The 22,755-nt window shown below is 35.7% G+C and overlaps 5 protein-coding genes across 8 annotated transcripts; 4 read left to right on the top strand and 1 right to left on the bottom strand.

Annotated features, from left to right (window-relative positions):
* LOC8285312 (ACT domain-containing protein ACR6) lies at window positions 1-4,868 on the top strand. The gene is made up of 7 exons (XM_002512856.4): window positions 1-1,599; window positions 2,187-2,232; window positions 2,489-2,603; window positions 2,701-2,768; window positions 3,305-3,913; window positions 4,011-4,115; window positions 4,196-4,868. The coding sequence occupies exons 1-7, from the start codon at window positions 1,553-1,555 to the stop codon at window positions 4,535-4,537; spliced, it is 1,332 nt and encodes a 443-aa protein (XP_002512902.1). The 5' UTR covers window positions 1-1,552; the 3' UTR covers window positions 4,538-4,868.
* Window positions 4,869-5,020: 152 nt separating this feature from the next.
* On the top strand, window positions 5,021-7,607 carry LOC8285311 (pentatricopeptide repeat-containing protein At5g14080). Of its 2 annotated transcripts, XM_025156220.2 has the most exons (3): window positions 5,021-6,331; window positions 6,410-6,833; window positions 6,993-7,607. In XM_025156220.2, the coding sequence occupies exons 1-3, from the start codon at window positions 5,141-5,143 to the stop codon at window positions 7,298-7,300; spliced, it is 1,923 nt and encodes a 640-aa protein (XP_025011988.2). In that variant the 5' UTR covers window positions 5,021-5,140; the 3' UTR covers window positions 7,301-7,607. The 2 variants fall into 2 exon arrangements, with proteins under 2 accessions (XP_025011988.2, XP_002512901.2); XM_002512855.4 differs by having other exon boundaries at window positions 5,028-6,833.
* LOC8285310 (cation/H(+) antiporter 15) lies at window positions 7,565-11,094 on the bottom strand. 2 transcript variants are annotated; one of them, XM_048377778.1, is made up of 3 exons: window positions 10,133-11,094; window positions 8,955-9,817; window positions 7,565-8,773 (listed from the first exon to the last, which is right to left on the bottom strand). In XM_048377778.1, the coding sequence occupies exons 2-3, from the start codon at window positions 9,807-9,809 to the stop codon at window positions 7,565-7,567; spliced, it is 2,064 nt and encodes a 687-aa protein (XP_048233735.1). In that variant the 5' UTR covers window positions 9,810-9,817; window positions 10,133-11,094. The 2 variants fall into 2 exon arrangements, with proteins under 2 accessions (XP_048233735.1, XP_025011987.2); XM_025156219.2 differs by having other exon boundaries at window positions 8,955-11,094.
* A 468-nt stretch (window positions 11,095-11,562) lies between these two features.
* On the top strand, window positions 11,563-17,283 carry LOC8285309 (actin-related protein 2). Of its 2 annotated transcripts, XM_002512853.4 has the most exons (15): window positions 11,563-11,720; window positions 12,251-12,361; window positions 12,475-12,609; window positions 12,700-12,771; window positions 12,879-12,957; window positions 13,191-13,240; window positions 13,413-13,516; window positions 13,611-13,679; window positions 13,765-13,828; window positions 14,250-14,318; window positions 14,802-14,885; window positions 15,616-15,674; window positions 16,087-16,153; window positions 16,619-16,702; window positions 16,820-17,283. In XM_002512853.4, the coding sequence occupies exons 1-15, from the start codon at window positions 11,679-11,681 to the stop codon at window positions 16,892-16,894; spliced, it is 1,164 nt and encodes a 387-aa protein (XP_002512899.1). In that variant the 5' UTR covers window positions 11,563-11,678; the 3' UTR covers window positions 16,895-17,283. The 2 variants fall into 2 exon arrangements, with proteins under 2 accessions (XP_002512899.1, XP_025012053.1); XM_025156285.2 differs by lacking the exons at window positions 16,619-16,702; window positions 16,820-17,283 and adding an exon at window positions 16,401-16,601.
* A 1,435-nt stretch (window positions 17,284-18,718) lies between these two features.
* Window positions 18,719-20,756, top strand: LOC8285308 (omega-hydroxypalmitate O-feruloyl transferase). Its single transcript, XM_002512852.4, has 3 exons — window positions 18,719-18,943; window positions 19,064-19,543; window positions 19,747-20,756. The coding sequence occupies exons 1-3, from the start codon at window positions 18,941-18,943 to the stop codon at window positions 20,605-20,607; spliced, it is 1,344 nt and encodes a 447-aa protein (XP_002512898.3). The 5' UTR covers window positions 18,719-18,940; the 3' UTR covers window positions 20,608-20,756.
* Window positions 20,757-22,755: the final 1,999 nt, after the last annotated feature.

Genomic DNA, 22,755 nt, shown 5'->3' with positions numbered 1-22,755 from the left:
TTACTTGTAGAATTGTGCAACACATTACTAAAATGATGAAAAATATTTAAAAATTATATTCCTATTAAGAGAGTACAAGAGGAGCTGAAGGACTAACTGATAAGTCCCAGACATCATTACAAATAAAGGAGGTTCAATAATAGGGCTCAAAGCCCTTTAAACCCATAAGAGTGGGCTGAAAACCCATAGATGAAACTGCTCCACGGCCAACAATAAATGGAAAAATGCAGAATAGGCCTTGTAAAACCCTCACATGGCCACTCTCGCACCGCCAGACCATTAGCCATGAGATCAAGAGATCAAGGATTCTCAACTAAACGCTCATCCACCAGACGCTATCGGCAGCACCAGTAAACCCACAAGATATGTCTTAAAGCTGCCGACGGTGGTTGGGGAGTAGATCGGCAGGAAGACAAGACCCAAAAGGAGCTTCCTTCTTCCACCGATCAAAACCCAGAAAACCAGCAACTCTTCCTCTCCATCGCCTACATCTGTCACAAGACAAACACCCATAGGACAGCGGTAGGCTAAGGAGGCGGACGTCGCCGCACCAACTGGCTAGGTCGGGGCCAAGATCGACCAAAACCTGCACCAAAAGAACAAAAACAAGCTAGCAACTAACCCAGCACAAGACAACAACATCACTAGATACACTTTAATTAGATATAAACAAAGGAAAACTAGAAAGCAAGGTGAGACGAAACTGAGGGTTGCCTGCCGGTGGCAAAGCCACCAGAAGCCGCCCCAAACGCAGACCTAAACCCTAGGAACAGTAGGAAGAAGGTTAGAGAGGATGAGAGCAAATTTTTAAAATATATAATTTAACTTCATTCTCACTTATCCTATAAATTTACCTAAAGCATAAACATATAGTAAAACTAAACAAAAATAAAAAATCAAACCTATTTTTTTAAATTTTTTATTGAATTTATACTTGGCGTTTCCAAAAATTCTTTTTCTAGATTTTGTGGTGCTAATTATTTACCAGGCCCAGAAAGGAACCGACACAGATAAATTACAAAGCCATTTCAATGACGTGGGCAGCAGAAAGGAAACCGGTCCCAGTCGTCACTAGAATTGCCGCCAAAAACACCGGCAACAGCAGCCGTTACGAACACAATCTACATGGCACGTGCACATTTGCCACGTCACTTTTCCCCACTCTCTTCAGTAACTATAAAAACAAACGGCACACTTTCACTTCACTTACCACTCAGAACCCGTCAGCCATCCACATCGTCTTAACCGCTACTCCGTCCAATAATCTCTCAACACGTTTTTAACGGCCACGATTTAAAAGGAAGAGTTGTTACTTCCTTACTTAATTAATTATCATGTGTTTCCTAAAAGTTCCCTGCTTTACTTTTTTTAGTACTTCTCCTTCTCTCTCGTCTTGTTTTGGTTTCCTATTTTCCTCGGATTTTGGAGGTCGCATAATTTGATTCTCTTGTAAATTCTGTTTCTTGGGTCTTTCTCAAAATTCTTTATCTTTTAGAGGGTTTTGGTTTGTTTTTGTTTTCTTCGTTTCGGTTGAGGGAAATTTCAACAAGACATGGATGATGAATATGCTAAGCTTATCAGGAGGATGAACCCGCCAAGGTGCTACCTGTTTCTTTGTATTCTTCTTTAGATTTTGTTTTTGGGTATCTAAGTTTAGTTGCAGATGCTGGGTGTAAGGTTGTATTCTTTTTTTTTTGTTTTGATGATGTTTTTGTATGATTTTGGAGGGTGTACGGAACTTTGAAATTCTCTCTCTTACATCTTGAAGATGAATTTTGAAGAAAAAAGTTTGCTCTTTCCGCTCTTTGCAAGTTATTCTTTTTCTTTTTTTCTTTTTTTTCCCATGCTGTTCTGTTGCTGAGAGATCAAGGGAAAGATGGATGAAAAGAAAAGAAAAAGAAAAGTCAATTTTTAGTTACTTATGAAATTATGCAACTTCAATTACTTCTTTTTTTATTATTCTTAAAACTTTAATTTTTCTGAATTTTCTTGGCAACCCCAATAGAGACTCAGGACTTCTATCTCTTAGTCAAACTTACTAAATTCTTCTCAACATAAGCAATTTTTTAAATTCTTTAATGAATCAAAAGATCGAGAGGGTTTGACTTGCCTGTTTCTTTTCTTTTTTTCCTTCTCAGTTGTGTTCATGGTATATAAATTCTAATTTAATTGCTTCTTGCTTGCAGAGTTGTGATTGACAACGATGTTTGTGAGGACGCCACTGTTATTCAGGTAAACCTCATGATTTTCTCATAATTTTGATTTTGGTTTACTGTAATTAGATTGAACTAGCAAATATTTATATGCAGACATATACAGGTGTTAAATAAGTTCCTCTAATATAGGCATGCAAGTTAATTGGCAAATTAAGACTACCTATTATTTGGTCGAATTAGCATATGGATATGTCTTAAGGTCATTATTTATCGACTATTTGTTTAATTCTCTGATTATTTTCAGTTATACTGACAATTGATTTCCTTTGTAGGTTGACAGTGTCAACAAGCATGGAATACTACTCCAAGTCGTACAAGTGCTTACTGATATGAACCTTGTAATAAAAAAAGCATATATATCATCTGATGGAGGATGGTTTATGGATGGTGAGGTTTCTTCTTCAATCGCTTAGATTGTAATTAAATCAACAGTTTGAAAAGTCCTGGTCTTATTATTCATATCTTTTCTTTTATTTTTTCTCAGTGTTTAATGTGATAGACCAAGATGGCAACAAAATCAGAGATAAGGAAGTGATTGGTTATATACAAAGAGTAAGGACTTATTTATTGCTGTTGCTTTTGGTATTTTTGTGACATGCTTTTCGCGTTATCATTTGATTTCTGATAAATGGGAGTAAAGAAACAGAAACAGGTTTCAGCTTCTTTGCACTGTTTTGCAAGAGTGAAATGATTTTCAGTTTAGCAGTATAGTTACATCAACTTTTCATAGCAAAAAATGCGAAGAATAAATTGGTGATGACTTGGTTATTGCATTACAATCTTTTGTTGCCCTGAGCATGATCTATGATGTCGTTATTACTATGTCAATTCTAATACGTTTCAAGTATATCCTTGGGGAGCTTATAAACTGTCAAGGCAAGTTAAATCGCTGTATGTTGGATTGAACTGAAAACCTACATTTTTTCCTTTACATTTTTTAAACTCTCTTCCTTCATTTTCAAGTAATGTTCATCTAGAAATAAAAAATTCCAGTGCTGCACTCTGTGGTATAATTTTTCTCTTGAATTGAAATGTCAAATACTATTCATTCTTTTACTGATTTTCCATGTTAATATTGGGTTCTGCAGAGACTTGAAAGTAATGCAAGCTTTGCTCCTTCATTGAGAGGGTCTGTTGGTGTGATGCCTTCTGAAGACCATACATCAATTGAACTCAGCGGTAATGACAGGCCTGGATTATTGTCTGAAGTATGTGCAGTTCTGGCGGATCTTCGCTGCAATGTGGTAAATGCTGAGATATGGACCCATAATGCCAGGGCTGCTGCTGTGGTTCATGTCACAGATGATTCCACAGGGTGTGCGGTTAAAGATCCAAAGAGACTCTCGACAATAAAGGAATTGCTGTGCAATGTTCTCAAAGGTAACAATGATTTAAAAGCAGCAAAAATGACTCTTTCACCTCCTGGGATAACAAGTAGAGAGAGAAGATTGCATCAGATCATGTTTGCCGATAGGGACTATGAAAGGGTCGATAGGGTTGGACTAGGAAGGCTCGAGGATAAGAGCTCAAGACCTCATGTTACCGTGTTGAACATCGAGAAAGATTACTCTGTGATTACTATGAGGTCAAAGGATCGCCCTAAACTTTTGTTTGACATTGTTTGCACTTTAACGGACATGGAGTATGTAGTTTTTCATGGAATGGTCAATGCAGGAAGGAAGGAGGAAGCTTATCAGGTAACAATCAAGTCTAAATGCACTTTTTAAGTCTTTGGACTAACTTAAATATTATTGCGGGTCAATAGTTAAACAGCAATATTCCATTTGCTTGTAGGAATTCTATATCCGACATGTCGATGGACTCCCTATAAGCTCAGATGCTGAGAGAGAACGTGTCATACAATGTCTTGAAGCTGCTATTGAAAGGCGAGCATCTGAGGTATGAACTATACATAAAACTTGTAATTCACCCATGAGACTTGTTCACTTGCTATTCAGATATAATACTTGATCATACAGGGACTTGAGCTAGAATTATGCACAGAGGACCGTGTTGGACTTCTTTCAGACATTACCAGAACATTCCGAGAAAACAGTTTATGCATCAAGAGAGCAGAAATTTCAACAAAAGGCGGTATAGCCAAAGACACATTCTATGTCACAGACGTAACAGGTAGCCCAGTTGACCCCAAGATTGTTGATTCAATTTGCAGACAGATCGGACAAACTAGGTTACAGGTGAAACAGAACTTGACTCTTTCACCAAAGCCAGCACAAGAAACTACAATGGGATATCTATTGGGGACCCTGTTCAAAGCTCGAACGTTTCAGAATTTTAAGTTGATCAGATCCTACTCGTAATCTGTTTGCGTTAAATTCTCACCAGTGTATATATTGTACAGATATAGATGATGTATGAAGTCAGCAGAAGAAAATATAAGTATCAAGAGGCAGGCACCAACATAGGCTCTGCATCAAAGGGATTAATATTAGTATCACGAGACAGACACTTGTACAGATTTAGCCTGAGAACCACTACATATCTGTAAATGCTAAGGTGGTTCTTTATATATGTATATTCAAATTGCACATGGGTTGTCCCAAAACCCATTTGTTTGTACACATAATTCAGCCCAATGAAACAAAAAGAAAACGTTAGTGTTAATGTTATTTATAGAGGTTTGTATCTTAATGATGTTTAAATTTTAGTAACATAAATGTCATTTATTTTCTGATGAATTGATGAAGGCCTATCTAACAGGGGGAAATATTTCTGAATTTATTTGTTCTAAGAGTAATTTTTATTTCCTTTCATAAAGAAGTAAAATTTTATTTTGCAAATAATTATTATTGGTTGGTAAAGTATAAGAGAAAAGTATATATCTATGTGGATTTTAAGTTGTTGGTTGAAACGGTGCGTTTTTAACGGAAGTTTTGAACTTGTTAAGAGAATGGCGGGTTCGGATGACTGTCAATCCCTCAGTTCATCCATTTCAAATGATGAGACCCGCAACCGAGTTGGCCACTCGGATAAGCCAAGCTCTAATCTCTGCATCAAATAGCCGAAGCCCAACTCAAACTCGCCCATGGACACCTTCACTGGAGTCAGTTCTACACAGAATCGTCTCCCGTGACTCACTGAGTCCATCACTCGTTGCTCAAGTAATCGACCCTTGTCTCTTGACTCACCATTCACTCGCACTCGGTTTTTTTAATTGGGCATCACAACAACCTGGGTTCACTCACAATTCACTTACTTATGACTCAATTCTCAAATCTCTCTCTCTTTCTCGTCAATTTAATGCTATTGAGTATGTCTTAAAACAAGTCAAAAACCAGAATTTAACTCTCGATTCTTCAACGCAGCGTTTTGTCATTAGTTCTTTGATCAGAGGGAGAAAGACCCAGGATGCTTATTTGGTTTTTAGTGAGGCAAAATCACGGACTTTAGATATTGGGCCTGAAATATGTAACTCTCTTTTAGCTGTTTTGGGTTCTGATGGGTACTTCGATAAGGGTTTAAAAGTGTTTGATGAAATGCTTCTGAGAGGTGTTGCTTTTAATACTGTTGGATTTGGTGTGTTTATTTGGAGGTTCTGTAGAGATGCTAATTTGAGTAAAGTTTTGAATCTGTTAGATCAAGTTAAGGAAGGTAATTCAGTGATCAACGGGTCGGTTATTGCTGTTTTGGTTGTTCATGGACTTTGTCAGGCTTCAAGAGTAAATGAGGCTTTGTGGGTATTGAATGAATTGAGGATTAGGAACTGTAAACCAGATTTTATGGCATATAGGATTGTGGCTGAAGCTTTTAGATTATCAGGGAGTTCAGCTGATATTAATAAGGTGTTAAAGATGAAGAGAAAGTTAGGGGTGGCACCGAGGAGTAATGATTATAGGGATTTTATTTTGAGTTTGATTGCGAAGAGATTGGTACTTGAAGCGAAAGAAATAGGTGAAGTTATTGTGCATGGTGATTTTCCTATTGAAGTTGATGTTTTGAATGCATTGATAGGATCTGTATCAAGCATTGATCCTAATACTGCGATGTTGTTTTTCCATTACATTATTGGAAAAGGGATGTTACCAACTCTTTTAACTTTAAGCAATTTGAGCAGAAATCTATCTAGGCATGGAAAGATTGACGAAATGCTAGAGGTATACAATGTCTTGTCTTCTAAAGATTATTTCTCTGATCTGGAGGGTTATAATGTGATGTTCTCGTTCTTATGCAAGGCTGGGAAAATAAGAGAGGCTTATGGGGTTCTTCAGGAGATGAAAAAGAAAGGGCTTGGCACAGATATCTCAATGTACAACTGTTTAATGGAAGCATGCTGTAGAGAAGATCTATTGCGTCCTGCTAAGAAGCTTTGGGATGAGATGTTTGTAGTCGGATGTGGAGTGAATATAAAAACTTATAATATTCTTATTGGAAAATTCTCAGAAATTGCTGAAGTTGAAGAGGCTATGAGGCTCTTTCATCACATGTTGGAGAAAGGGATAGCACCCAATGCTACAACTTACACATCCATTCTCAAAGGGCTCTGTCAAGAAAGCAAGTTTGATGCTGCTATTGAGATCTTTAGTAAATCAATTAATCAGGATTCCAAGCTGGCACAAAGGTTATTGAGCACATTCATTATAAACCTGTGCAAAAAAGGTGTGCTTTTCATAAATATAACCATGTGTGTTTGTGTTTCTATAAATTGATTCGCTTTCTTAAGTGATGTCACTGTTCTTATTACTTCTCAATCACTTTTTCTGGGTTGTTAAGGGCTTTACATATTCTTTGTTTACTGATGTACACATGGCCATATAGGTCAATTTCTCGCAGCTTCCAAGTTGCTCTGTGGCCCCGCTCATGACATAGGCCATTCAGATTCCCATGTTGTTTTGCTGAAGTGTTTAGCTGATGCAGAAGAGATGAGCATTGCTGTTGAACATATCAAGCAGATTCGAGAAGCATCATCTCTCATGTTGCAAGTCATATCTTCTGAACTTTCGGCCTTGCTTTCCTCTTCTTCAAAATCAGAATCTATTTTATTCTTGCTTGAAGCAATTTCTGACAAATGTATAGAGTCCAATGATGAACCCTGGAAGCATGTCTGCAACATATCATACAATTGATGGTAGCTAAGCTTGAGGAGTGAAATTTGGCTCTCCAAACTGGGAAGTGGCAGTACATTTAGGAATTTAACCATTAATTTGTTTCTTGACTTTCTTCCCAACTGGTCCTTTAAATGGCTTAAGGTAAAATATCACAAAATCAATCATCAGGAGGCAGAAGGTAGCAAACGTCAGACTTTACGAAATCCAATCTGAGAATTTTCATTTTTCAAAGTGTCTAACTACCATATGCAGATCACAAGTGGTCTGGCTTTTGGAGGAATACTACACAATTCTATTATAAATTGGAAGATGTTCTGCTTCCCCATCTCTCATAGTTCTGTCACTAATTTTTCTTCTAGCATTTCGAGCACCTTCCTTTGCAATATTGGTGTGTTGTTGCACCACCAAAATTGTGGTGTTTCTCATTAACTGTGCTGAAGCACAAAAATCTCCAATTATTCCCAACTCCTTGTGGTCATTCCAATCTGTGAGTCCTGATAAAAGTTGCGATCTTTTCTCATGATGCCTACCCATTATGACAAGGTCATATTGGTCTTCCATTGATCTAATCACTGAAATAGTTCCTGTCCCATCCATCACCACTTCCTCTATATACATCACTCGGTAATTTCCCGCTGTAGCAGTTCTAAACTCACTCACCACTTCATTGTCAAGCTTCCTGTCACTTGCACCGTCACTGGAAATACTTCCATTCGCAAGGAGCCGTATTATTGTCAGGTTAATGTTCTGATTCCCAGCCATTCGTGCACCTATGGCCAGTGCCTCTCTATCATCAGGTCCGCTCAAGAAGAGAACAGCAACGCGATAATTAGAATGGCTGTTCATGATAGGCTTTGAAGCATTCAGAAGCCCACGGCCAACAAGGATTGCAGTAGAGCAAGGTGCTTTTTCAAGGACATTCATGTTTGTGATTTTAATGGCCTTTCTGCTGGAATCCATTCCACCACTGGCTTGAAAAATTTTGTGGAAAGGAACTATGACAAGGGAAATCCTTCTGTCTAGAGCCATTGTGCAAACATCGTCATGCATTGTTTTAGATGGACTAATTGCAGTAAAAGGATAAATGGTGACGCGACCAGGGTTGCTATGCTCAAATCTTCTGAAGGCATTAATCACAGGCTCCGAGTTTTTTACCTTCTTAGAGGTGCTAGTGCTCAATCTGTGTGGGATGAGCAGGGGGTTTGCACGGCCAACAAGCTCAACAAGGTGGAGAATATAAACATATAAAGGGCTTCTTTTTGTGGGATTTAAGGCCTCAAGGAGGTTGATGGCTGCAGGAACATTTTCGTTTTCATGGACACAAACTAGCACCCTGAGTTCAAAATTGGGTTTTAAATTCATAACGGTTCTTTTCCTGTAAACGGCATACCTCCTTGCAGGATCATACAGGCGTTTTATGAGGGGTGTGATAGCTCCTGTTACGAGCATCATGGATATGCACATTATCACAAAAGCCTCATTGTCTATTGCCTGCAATATCATCAGAAAGCCAATTCATCATGTTAGTTGGGGTATTATTCATTCATTTTAATATGAATATACTGGTGATAGCCATTAACATTGTTCACAATTGCTTATAGTCATAATAAATACATTAATGCAGTGGTCAAATACCCTGCATTGCGATGAGAATTATAAACTTTAAACGTACCATGTTTCTCTTCATCATTCTAAACATTCCAAGCTCAAGCACGCCCTGGGCGTTCACTACAAGGCCTAGTGATGCAGCATCCTTGGTCGGTATGTTGCTGAAACGGGAAACTATAAATGTCCCAAAGAACTTTCCAAACGAACTGGTGATGGCAATGAATTGCACTATCAGATAGTTCTTAAATTTGATGCTGAATATATTAGTTGTCAGTCCATTTTTTACCAGGTAGAGTGGCATAAATATCCAATTGGTGAGAAGATCAAGCTTGTGTACTAGGGTAGAGCCTATTGGTGGCCCTGCTGGTATAGTTATCCCAAAAACAAGAGGTCCAAAGTAAAGGTGCAAACCAAGTGCATGACTGAGGAAACCGGTCAGAAAGACTGCTAAAAGTAGCCAGATCACATAGCTCTCTTTCAGCAGCTCTCCCTCCGGATTATGCTTTGTCATCCGCATGATTGCAGGGCGTATGATGAAAATGATAATAATAAGAAGAACAGCTGCATTAGTTAGGATTTGAAGTGCTCCGTAATAGTCTCCGGATTGTTGCAACAGGACACTAGATGTTATCACAGCGAAACTGCATAAGCCTGCTACAAAGGAAGAAGATAATGCTACTCTTCCAAATTCAGAATTGATAATCTTGAGCTCTGCCAAGAAGTGAGCAATAACTGGGAAAGCAAACACAGACTCAGATTGAGCAACCGAAGGAAGTGATCTAGCAATGCTGGGGTCTACATTGACATGGGACAATATGAATAAGCTCGAGGCATTGCTTAGTACCATAGGCACGGCGACCCCAAAGAGTCCAAGACCAACAGCCTTTCTGTCAAGATGTTTAAATATCCATGGATCCATTTGTACTCCTACAAGGAAGAAGTAAAGTATGAAGCCGAAGGAAGCTACTATATCCAGCATTATGAATCCTCTCACAGGAAAAAATGCATTTGCAAGGACTTGACTCCTGCATAGAAGTGATGGACCTAATATTATGCCTGCCTGGGAAACCATGAACCCATCAAATACCAAGAGAGAATGAAATATCAGATTTAGAAACAAGAAAAAGAAGAAAAAAGAAAGAACATGCATGCTTGTACCCATTTCTTTGAATTTGAAACAAAGATTTCTAAGAATGAAAATAGACAGCAACAATAAGGAGAGAATTGTGAGTAGAAGCTTACAAGGAGTTGCCTGACCACAATAGGTGAACCAAGAGGCTTGAGAAGTTTAGAAATGAGAAGAAAGGTTCCACAGGCTAGACTCATTTGCAAGAGAAGAAGAGGGACCCAATAGGCCAAAGGATCCGATTGCTGAAATATACCCCCTGAAGATATCTTTGCTAAATTTGTGCAAATTGTGGTGATATTCTTGCTTCCATCCAAATGATTTGCAAATATTGCAATGTCTTCTGGTTCCATAATAACGGAACCCATGGCTAATGATTGATGATCCCACCACCACCGCAATACCAATGATTATTTAGCTCACTGGACAGGGAAAATTGTGAACAAAATTATCAAAATTTAGAACAGATAGAATGGGAAAATAATAATAATAATAACAATAATAATAGAAGAAGCTGGTGCTAAAACCTTTAAAGGAAAAAAAAAAAAAAATTGTTCGTATTAACAGCCAACCCAAATTAGTGGAAATATTAGTTGATTCCTAGTTAACTACCCTCCTGGACAGTAACCGAATAATATCATGACATTTGTTGAATTTGGGATTTGGGATTTCCCTTAAATTGGCAAAACTTGCTGCTTCCAGGTTGACATGGTTGTTTCTTCCTTTTTTCTTTTTTTTTTTTTCAACAACAAAATTCCTATATTCTCGCAGTGTATCACATGATTTTAGATCTCACAGGATTTAATGTCGTGTTAAATCCATGTCTATTTCTAGTACTAGACAGACATCACTTCATTGCTATTTTCCTACAATTGTTCAAAAATACCAGGATGGACAGTATTATGTTTCATCTTTTCGGTTGTCCACACTAAAACTAGAGAATTTATGAATGTAAAATATATCGTCTATGCACAATAGATTTAGTTTAGTTTCACTGTAATTACACATCTCCAATCTTGCTTTTCTCTTTTCTCACTTCACTTTTACCCTTTTGGCAGTTTAGATTTAATAATAACTTTATTACTTTTAATATAACAAAGGAGAAGATACAAAATCAAATGGTTATGGTTTGATTATTTTCAACTTATTTTCTTAATGAGTCAGTATATATTCTATTAGCAAAATGAAAATACATTATTATAATATGTTTAATTGTTATTGATGAATACTTATATATATATATATATATATATATATATATATATATATATATATATATGTTTTTCCTTTTCTTTTCTTTAGTATTAGATACGGGAATTGAGTTTTAAAAAATATTAAATTTGTCTAATCATAAATTCCCATCAAAATCAATAATTAATTAGACAAAAGATTACAGTCCTGTCATTTTAATAATTACTTAAAATTACTGCTCAAAGAAAACAAGTAATTGTTTAAAAACACACCAAACACAATAATTAATTAAAATCCGCAAATTTTAGCTTCATTATTTGATACAATTAGAAAAGGAAAAAGAAAAGAGAAAAAGAGCACACGACGTCGTTGGCGTTCTCATTCCAACTAAATAAAAGTGACTTGTCACCAGAAAGCCATTGAACCTGAGCACTTCGAGCTCCAAGCTCCAACGTTGAAGCAAAGCATACAATGGACAACAGAAACGTCATCGTTTGCGACAATGGCACTGGGGTATCTTCTATATGCATCCTCTAATTTAACTCCAACTTCTTCAATCGCCGATCCCCGATCCACTCATACCTGCAAAAATCAATTTTCAAATTTTTTTCATTTGCTTACTTAACCAAAATCAGTCTTTTATGATTAGATCAATTTTCTATCTGCTCTTTAGTGCTTTTTCCTCTTTAACTCTTTTCTTGCGTTATGATAGCTTCTTTTTCAATTCATTTGTTGATTTCTTCACTTTTCTGTAACATAGACATTGTTTAACAAAATTGACATAATTTTGCAAGAATTCCATTCCTGGACATGATTTCTTCCAAACAATGCTTAAATAATTCAATTGAGTTTAATTATTGCACGATCATGTCTTTTTTTTTTAAATATGATTTCATTTATTATAAAGATGTATTGTTTTTCTACGAGAGAATTGAATTTTAGCAACTATGAGCTTTCCGAATAGAATAAATTCGAGAAATAGAATTAAATTGTGGCATTTTTATGATTTACGGACAATTCTAACTTGACTTTATTCAACGCAGTACGTCAAGTGTGGATTTGCTGGAGAGAATTTTCCCACCTCTGTATTCCCTTGCGTGGTAGGAAGGCCCATGCTAAGATACGAAGAATCACTCATGGAAGAACAGTTGAAGGTGATGATTTATGTTGTTTATTAGCCTCATTTATATTCTGTTCATGTGATTTCCCAATCTCAGAGTACACTTAGTTCTTATGTGCTTTTTTTTTTTTTGCTTTATTCAATTAGGATGCTGTTGTTGGAGAAGCTTGTGCTGACTTGAGGCATCAGCTGGATATATCTTATCCTGTTAACAATGGAATAGTTCAGAATTGGGATGACATGGGTCATGTGTGGGATCATGCGTTTTTCAATGAACTTAAAGTAAATATCTTGTGCTTTCTTTTTTCTATATTGAAGTAGTATAATTTCATTATATTGTATATAACATTGTCCCTCGTTCTCTTTCAACAGATAGACCCTACAGAATGTAAAATTTTACTCACTGATCCACCTCTTAATCCCTCGAAAAATCGTGAAAAAATGGTATTGGTCCAGTAGTGATGTTGGGTAATTGATTATGTATCATCAGTGTTGTTCTCATTTATTTCATAATCTCATTTCTCATGTTTGATTTTGACTTGATAATACAGGTTGAGACCATGTTCGAGAAGTACAACTTTGCTGGTGTCTTCATTCAGATCCAAGCTGTTTTAACTTTGTATGCTCAAGGTGCTTGTGGAGATGATTGAAGGTTTAAAGTTATTAATTGACATATTGTCTTTCATAATGTGATGACTTGGAGATCTGCCTTCTGAATCCTGTAAAATATTGATACTAATGTATTCTTTTCCGGTTGAAGCTGGTCTATTTGTGGTTATTTGCTATTGCTTAGCTACTACTTTCGTTGTTTATTAGTCCTTCTCTTTCTACATATGCTTCAGCGTTTCTTTAAATCCTCACAGGTTTACTGACAGGATTAGTCATTGACTCTGGTGATGGTGTGACTCATGTGGTAAGCTACTCAGGAACCTTCTTTAAACTGTTTCAGGATTAAAGCTATGCATTTCTGCCTTTTTTGGTTCCCCTACATGTTCCCATGTCATCTTTTTCGGGTTAACTAGCTTTTTTGGTAAGATGAAATTTGTGAAATTCCTTAAACTCAAATTCTGCACCTTTCTCTCCAGGTTCCTGTTGTTGATGGCTACTCATTTCCACATTTGACTAAGCGAATGAACGTAGCTGGTCGGCACATTACCTCCTATCTTGTTGATTTACTTTCAAGGAGAGGGTGAGGGCTAACTTTGGTATGATAAATGTGGTCAACACTAATTCTATTCTTTAGATGGGAGTTCCTTTTAACTGAGCAAGACTGTTTACTGTAGGTATGCCATGAATAGGACTGCTGATTTCGAGGCTGTTAGGGAAATTAAAGAAAAGCTCTGCTATATAAGGTGAATCGACAATGTTATGCAGTACTATTATGGTATGAGAATCATTAAAATATGTTATTTGGATACTAATTCTATTTCCCTCCAGTTATGATTACAAGAGGGAGTATCAATTGGGCCTTGAGACCACAATCCTTGTTAAGAATTATACTGTATGTTGATTTCTTTTTTAGTAATTTGCAACCTTCTTTTTTAGTTTTGCTTATTTGTTATATTTGGGATCTAAAGAAGCATTATTCAACATTCATGGGCTTTTATATTGTACCTTTCATGTGTCATCATCATCTACCTTGTTGTTTCTCCCTTCCCTTTTCCTTTAATTGAACATATCAATCATTTACATCACGTGCATCTACTGCTTGGGCAAGTTGAACCTGGGACCTCTGAGTATATGCTTAGAGTCCAACCATCTGCTGTTCCAGCTCTACTTCATTTATTACGTTGAATGTCATAGAAGCTTGTAGTTATATGGTACTTCAGGTTATTGTTTGGTACTGTTTAGCTTGTTTGTTTTTGGAAACAGCTTAGATACTCGATTATTGACAATATACTCACAAGTGTTGTATCAATCAGCTGCCAGATGGAAGGGTGATAAAAGTAGGCACCGAGAGGTTCCAGGCACCTGAGGCTCTATTTACACCAGTAAGTCTTATTTTCTGATTTGTAGTCATGTTCAATTCCATACAAAGCTTTTCAATGTGATTGGCATGCTGCACATAACCATAAAGTGGCCGTCTAGTTGTGAGATGTTACAGCATCCATCTAGGCATTTATTGGCAATTTATTTTCATTTCTTTCATGTACTCGACATGGTCATGATAGGTTATGTGAATTAGTGTGAGAAAACCAATTAGTAGATCTATTTTTCTCCAAGGAAAACCATTTTGTTCTTGCACAGAACCTGAGTAGCAGCTCAGGTAGTCAAAATGTCTGCTATGCAAAATTGGGTTTTGATAAATTTGGCTGTTGATATGACTTGAGGTGCAGCTCATTACATTTACATAATAAACAGAGCTCTAATTTTTTTTTTAAAGTTTTTCTAGACCATCATGCTGGAGGCCAGCAATTAAAGACTATATTGGTAGGTTGGAGATTCTGAAACTTTTGGGCATTTCCTTTTTGCAGGAACTTATAGATATTGAAGGTGATGGAATGGCTGATATGGTCTTCCGCTGCATCCAGGAAATGGATATTGACAACCGGATGATGGTACTTGGACTGTTCATTAATACCGTACTTCCATTATGCATAGTCATTCATTTAAAGTTCTTTTTTTTCTCTTTGGCAAGGATGGACAGTTTTTCTTTTTTGTTTAAATTTGTTGAAACTGTTACTTTAACAGGCAGATTTTTTGATATATAAAATATCCTCTCTTTTTCTTGCAAAAGATAAAGATAAGATTTCTGTATTTCAGTACCTTCTTTTATTATTTTCAATTTCAGAACTTGTTCTTAATCGATGCATATGTCAAATTGTAGAGAATGCAACCAGCAAATTGGTTTTTAGTTTTCCTGCAAGTTTGGGATTATTCGAAGGATCTTGTCTCGTGTCATAATTGTTTGTGGTTCTTTTTCACTTGAGCATAGTAACTACAGTGATCGGGATTTCAAATTTTTTATGCATGCATTCTTGACCTTCATTTACTGCACCTCTTATATATGTTTTGGCATCTGTTAACTATGTCGTAAATTCTCATTGGTTAATTATAATAAATCGACAATCTAAGTGATTAGGACTAAGGTTGAGAGCTCTTTCTATAGTTGCCATAATGGAGACATGAATTCTTGTTAGAATTTAGATTAAATTTGAATAAGTTGTAGCGCCAGAGGGAGTTGGAGAAAACTGTTGGGCCTCACTCTTGCCATCCTATTTATTTATTTTGTGCGTCTAGACTCCCTGATATGAAATTCTCAATGCCAATTTTCTTTACACTCTGCAGCTGTACCAGCATATAGTATTAAGTGGAGGGAGCACAATGTATCCTGGATTACCTAGTCGGTAATATCTCTGATGCAATTTTTGTCTTCTGGTTGGCTTTTTTCTTAAATAATTTTCATCATGTTATATTTATGATTTACATGGGGTTTGATTTGTATGAATTTGATGACTTGGAATATTATACTCATTTCACTTTGGATATGCTATGCATCATTAAATTTTGATGCACTTATGGCTGAGCATTGGTGGGACCATTTTGCTAGGTCTCTGTCTAACATTCTTGACTAAACTACAGATAACTAAATGGAGCGCAATGCAACAAAAATAATTGAAGATTATTGATAACATTGTTCTGGTTTTTCTAAGTTACATAAGAGACTTAAGGCTTAAGGATTTATACATCTTTTGTTTGCTTGTTCAATCCATGCAATATTGGCAACTAGAACATTGAATATTTTATGTGTTGGTTCAGCCTGGAGAAAGAAATACTCGATCGCTATCTTGAAGTTGTTCTAAAGGGAAATAAAGATGGGCTGAAGGTAAGTTCCAAATCCCCTTAGAAAGACAAATAATTGCCAATCAAATTAGTTATGTAGTTCTATTTTTATGTGGTTCTATTCTACCTGTATTTGCAAAGGAGATTCTTTGCTATTCGTTGACTTACAATTTGGAAACAGATAAAACATGCTTCATTTCTGATTGGAAACTGTAACTACATATTTGAAAGGCAAAAAAAGGAACATCACTGAGACAAATTTTTTAATAAATTCACATTTGCTGATGTAGGTTGCTTATGATTTTTTGGTACAAGTTCTCAAGCTTTGAACTTTCAAAACTTCTAGGTGCCCCAAATATTCCATAAGCGATAATCATGTCCAGGACAAATATTGCTCTTTCAGATTGAATATAGAAGGGGGTTTATGAGGAAACATGGGCATGATTTTCTACTTGTGAGCTGAGCCTACTTTTGTGTTGTTTTCTTATGATATGTCCATGATGAACAGAAGCTGCGGTTGCGAATTGAAGATCCACCACGAAGAAAGCATATGGTCTACCTTGGAGGTGCAGTTCTTGCTGGAATTATGAAGGTAATTGTCTCCCTCTCCTTGCTCTCTGTGTAAAATAGAGAAAGGCAAAGCGACCAGTTAACTTTATCGACACTTCTATTTTTATCATTAATTCATGAATAACATCTGTTTTTGCAGGACGCACCAGAGTTCTGGATTAGCAGAGAGGATTATCTAGAAGAAGGAATTGCTTGTCTGAACAGGTGTGGTTAGGCATAATATATTTTCACTTGCTTGTGAACGTAATATTGTTGACAAAAGATGTCTACGCACATACATATAAATGACAAGGGGTATCTGAGCTGCTTAAAAAGACTGGTGTTTCAGCCTGGATAAATATCATGCTGCCTCGTGTATACCTGAGAAGTTGATAGCTCAAGAAGCAAAGACATTGGTAACTACCCGAAACAGCTTCGTGGTGGTGTCCTAATTCATTGCACACGGTATAAATGTTGCTTAAAGAAAATGTTAATCTTTTTTCAATTTTACTACTTATTGAAACTGTATTTTCTACCTGAACATCTTCCTTCTGTTCACCTGACCGGGAAAATAAACTGATGTTTGAAAAGGTATTTTGCCTCAAAATAATTGCTTGCTTGCTAGATCCTGCGAGTATTGAACTATGAGTTGAAACTTGTAGAAGTTGTAAATTTCAGATCCTTCAAACTTTGAGTTCAATTTGATCCAAAAAGAAAAAACCGAGTTCTAAAATTTTTGGTAACACTAAAGTTTTGGACAAGAATTTTAACATAAATTTTAATTTTTTTTTTTTTTATGAATTTAAAAAGTTCATAGTAATATAATATCAATTCATAGACTAATAGAAATTTTTCTTAAAATCAAACTAAAAAGATAAAAGCAGTATTGAAATTAAAATATGAGGAATTTTTTTTATATAAATTAATTTAAAGATAGTAACGGAAAATATGCTTCAAGTCAGTGACTACAAATAAAATTTCCCTTATAATAAGTGTCCAGATGCTAAACTTTCTCAAATAATGACTTCAATGTGATTATCCATAAATAAGTTTACAATTATTTCCGATTGTAAATTCAAAATCTATGTCCAAAAAATCACCAAATTACAAGTTTCCAATGTCCTACTGAAATGAATTGGTGTTTTAATCGTTGATCTAATTGCGATTTCAAATCACTAAAGAAAGCAACAATTGATTTCAATATCTCAACGAATTTGGTAAACAAACAAAGTCATCTCCTGGTTACTTATTTATGCTCTCTATTGATAAACAAGCTGGACGCAATCCATAGAGATTATGTAATACTTAAAGCATAAATTTATGGGTTCATATGACAATTAATAGAGATGAATATTAAACTTATTTAGAAATTAGAGGTAATTTAAGAGTTACTGGGGCAGCTAATAAGTAATTAGATTAAATTTATTAAGATTTAAAAACTCTTAAGGAATAACAATGTAAGTCAATGGAGCACTAGCCTTCAATAGAATTGCCCATATAATTTAGGAGTTCAATTATCGGCCTTCCTTTTCCTAATGAAAAACTTTAAATTACTAACAAAAAAATGCTAACTTTTTTTTTTATATATATATAATTAAAGGAAAGAAGTTCAAGAATATTAATAAAATCTATCTCATTAATTTTATAAAATACTAGTAATTCAATAGATTTTGTTTCATTTATCATATCTATTCCTTTTAATTCAACAGTTGAATTTTAATTTAGGTTCTTGAAAATTAAAAAAATTCAGTAGAAATAAAATAAGGGTAACCCTTAGCTTTCAACTTTGAAATATGGGAGATTAAGAATGAAGGAAGCAAATATAGGATGCCAACTTTACCAAACAAAACTTATACTAAAAAGTAAAACTAGTCTAATATGGCTGGTTGGTCCCATTGATCAGTGGCCTACTCTCACCCATATAACAGACCAACTGAAAAGAAAATTGTTAAAAATAAAATACAGAAGACCAAAAGAAGCAAAATCTTTTGAAACATGTTTTAAGTCTCCAAATAATTTAACAAAATAATCTCTGTAAGGCAGAATCTCTTAAATCAAACATAGACATGTGTCCTTTCACAATGTTCTTACTTCTTTCTTTAAGTAATTCAGCTCCTTTCGTGTTGGGTCAACCTCTTTCCATATATAACACACCATTGGTTACTGATCATGCCATTGCCAATTAAAAACCTGTGACTCTTTCTCAGGTTCCTAAGTACACGAATTTCTCTGTTTCTGAAGTTTTTTGGGGATTCGTTCAGTTACTTCATTTGTTGATCACATGGTTTGCTGTCTCTTTTCAATCAATAAATTTTGCATTTTCACTTCAAATCTATACATGTACAAGCTATGTTCTTACATGCATATTTTCTTTAATTTCTGTTTCTTCTTTTTTTCTTTTCAGGTGGTGGAGCTTCCAAAGATTCCTGAAAACTATACAACAATGGAAAACTCTGACAGCAATGTGTTTCAACTAGTTGTTAAACAACGGGAGCCTACTCTTGCTGCTCCAGAGAAAGATACAGAGAAAGGTCTCTACTTTCTCTCAAATCTTGATCAAAACATTGCAGTGATCGTCCGTACTGTCTACTGCTTCAAATCAGATGAGAAAGGGAATGAAAACTCTGTAGAAGTTATCAAGAATGCCTTGAAAAAGGTTCTTGTTCACTACTACCCTCTTGCTGGCCGACTGACTATAAGTTCTGAAGGAAAGCTTATTATAAATTGCACTGGAGAAGGTGCTGTTTTCGTTGAGGCTGAGGCTAACTGTGCATTGGAAGAGATTGGGGACATAACAAAACCCGATCCTCACACCCTTGGAAAGCTCGTTTACGACATTCCTGATGCAAAGAACATTCTGCAGATGCCTCCTCTTGTGGCTCAGGTTTTCAACCCTGTCCGAAAATTCTTTTCAAGTTACAGATTGTTTTCTTTTACCTGATCTTTCATTGTGATATCAACTTCAGTATGCCCTTTCTTTTTAGTATTAAAGTTCGAAACTCATAACTCGGGCCGCGACCAGTATCATTGAGGTAAAGCTCGTCTGAAACTTGAGTATGCTCTTTAAGTGCCAACTTCTTTTTGTAGGTGACCAACTTCAAATGTGGAGGATTTGCACTTGGATTGTGCATGAATCATTGCATGTTTGATGGAATTGGTGCTATGGAATTTGTGAACTCCTGGGGAGAAACAGCTAGAGGCTTACCACTTTCTGTTCCTCCATTTGTAGACAGAAGCCTACTCAAAGCCAGGAACCCACCAAAGATAGAGTATCTTCATCAAGAATTTGCTGAGATAGAAGACAGGTCTGACACCAATAAGCTTTACAAAGAAGATGAAATGATCTACAGTTCCTTCTGTTTCGATCCTGAAATGCTTGAGAACATCAAAACAAAAGCATTGGAAGATGGGGTTCTTGATAAGTGCACAACTTTTGAGAGCCTTTCAGCATTTGTATGGAGAGCTAGAACCAAGGCACTAAAGATGCTACCTGAACAACAAACAAAGCTTCTATTTGCGGTTGACGGAAGGCCTAAATTCAATCCACCATTGCCAAAAGGGTACTTTGGCAATGGAATTGTGTTAACAAATTCTATATGTGAAGCAGGTGAACTACTAGGAAAGCCATTGTCATATGGAGTTGGACTAGTTCAGGATGCAATTAAAATGGTAACAGATTCTTACATGAGATCAGCTATGGATTATTTTGAAGTGACAAGAGCTAGGCCATCGTTAGCTTCAACTCTGTTAATAACAACATGGTCTAGATTATCATTCCACATTACAGATTTTGGGTGGGGCGATCCAATTCTATCAGGGCCAGTTGCATTGCCAGAGAAAGAAGTGATATTGTTCTTGTCACACGGTAAAGAGAGAAGAAACATAAATGTGCTTCTGGGTTTGCCTGCTTCTGCCATGAAGATCTTCCAAGAACTGATGAAGATTTGAGAAACAAGAATTTGACATTTCCTTTTAATGTTTGCTTTAATGCTTGTCAATGGTGGTTTTATCTCATTGTGTTTGTTCTAAATTTTATTTATGGTCTGATTAAACATAATTATTATTTTAAAAATAAATTTATCCACTTCATTTGTAAAGTCATGTTTGTTGAAAACATTATGTTACAATTTTATTTGTAGCTGCTCCTATTTTCATAAAGTTAACTGATTCTGAAGTCATTTTTTTTTTTAAATTATTGTTAGTAACTCCTACACTGACTAAAACAACACTAAGATATTAGGATATGAAAATGGAAACTGTTCATATAAAAAAGGCCTAAAAGGAAAAAAATAAATAAATAAATTATTTGCCTTTTTTAACAATTTAAATTATTTTTTGAGTGAAATTACCCGATTTTATAAAGTTTGGTCAAAATTAAATTATATGGTAGCATATGTTGATGCTATATTATATGCAATATTATTTAATTTTGATTTTAGTAGGCTAATAATTAGAGTTATCCCAAAATTATATAATTAGACTAATTTTATCAAAATTAACTGTCTCTTTCTTCTTCTTTTTCACTCTGAAGCCTGAAAAAAGTTGTTCGGCAAAGCCATCTAGTTAGCTTTGAGAAAATGCATGGCGATATACATACTACTAAAAACGCTGCCGTTTTTCATCTATTTACCTGTTGACCTCGTCAACTCTGCTGGAGAGAGAGAATGAAAACAAAGAAAAAGGGCAAGAGTAAAGTTAGTTTTTGCTCGGGTCAGCATTTACCCAGTATGCTTGCATTTTTTGTTACATGTTATGGCTATAAGTGTCGATTGCATCAATTAGTCATTATTAGATTATAATTAATCAGCAATTACATTTGTGGGATTTGCGTTATTAGTTCTTTCATTTGTTGGGTCTGTCTTTGATCTTAAATACATTACCTACTTAAACTAAAATCATTGGAATCTTTTGTTCAAAGCTTGAATCTTTATTTCAAGATTTCATGTACTCGGAGTGTTTTTTTCAAGCTTTGAACTTGATCTTTACTGGTTTTTGCTTTCGCTTTTCTTTTTTCTGTATGTGTATGTGTGTTAGGGTTAGGAGTTATCTTAGTCTTTGCATTAATGGGAGTGATCAATTTGGCTGTAATCAACTTGGACTCCTTGAAAGCTGTGATTTTCTTTTTTTGTGGGCTTCACTCAAAAATTTCTCATAAATGACTTTGATTCTCCAAATTGAGAATAAAATAACTTTATCGATGTAGAATTATTATTTGGATTATCATAAACCTAGAGGAAATTTCTAGAGTAGTTGCAATTTCTTTTATCAAGTACTCTCCATGTGATCACAAACTAAAATCCCTATGAATCCATGTAAAAAACACTATCTTGCTGTAATTATTCATTTTCCGATGTTTTTGATCATGGATATAGAAGATAATGTAGCTATGAATACATTAACTCCTCACATGAAAAAAGACCAATGAATAGTCATTTTGGGGAGAAGAATCACATTGCTTACTGATGATAATTTGATAGAAGTAATTATGAGCATGTCAACTTGACTTCTTTCAACTCTGACTAATGCATCTGTTTGTTTAGATTGCTGATTTGAGGTGATATCTACCAAATTGGAAGCTGGGAGACATAATTTCTCCCCTTACTCTGTTAGTTCTTTTCTTAGATGTTAACTCCTCCTCTGCATTTTTTTTAACTTTTAAAAGCAAGGAATAGTATACTGCAAATCATCAACTTCATCCAACGTGCAAACCATAGTTTGTTTGTTATTACAGGAAAAGTCACATGACTTGCATCTGACCTATTACAGTGGCAGAAATGACAATTCTAAGATGTATTGGCGGACATATGAGGGTGGAGCCACCGAGGACAAGTTTAGAGAAGGGAGATTGAGATGATCTGGGCACTAATGCACGAAAAGTTCAGCATATTAAAGTTACCAGAGAAGCTGAAGTGATGGTTAAGGTAGCATATCATTACGCTACTCTTTAACAGTTGAAGTAGCAAATGATAATGCTAAGATAGATTTGCTCAAATATGAGCTCACAAGAGAAGTGTGCCACACTAATATGCCTTGGATGATCCACATCTCAGAGTCAGCAGCTGAGATGAGTTGAGAGAAGGGAGACTGAGATGCCAT

This window comes from Ricinus communis, chromosome 8 (assembly GCF_019578655.1).
Source record: "Ricinus communis isolate WT05 ecotype wild-type chromosome 8, ASM1957865v1, whole genome shotgun sequence".
Classification (NCBI taxonomy): Eukaryota; Viridiplantae; Streptophyta; class Magnoliopsida; order Malpighiales; family Euphorbiaceae; genus Ricinus; species Ricinus communis.
The sequence above is the reverse complement of the archived record's forward strand: the minus strand, read 5'-3'. Positions and strand labels throughout refer to the sequence as shown.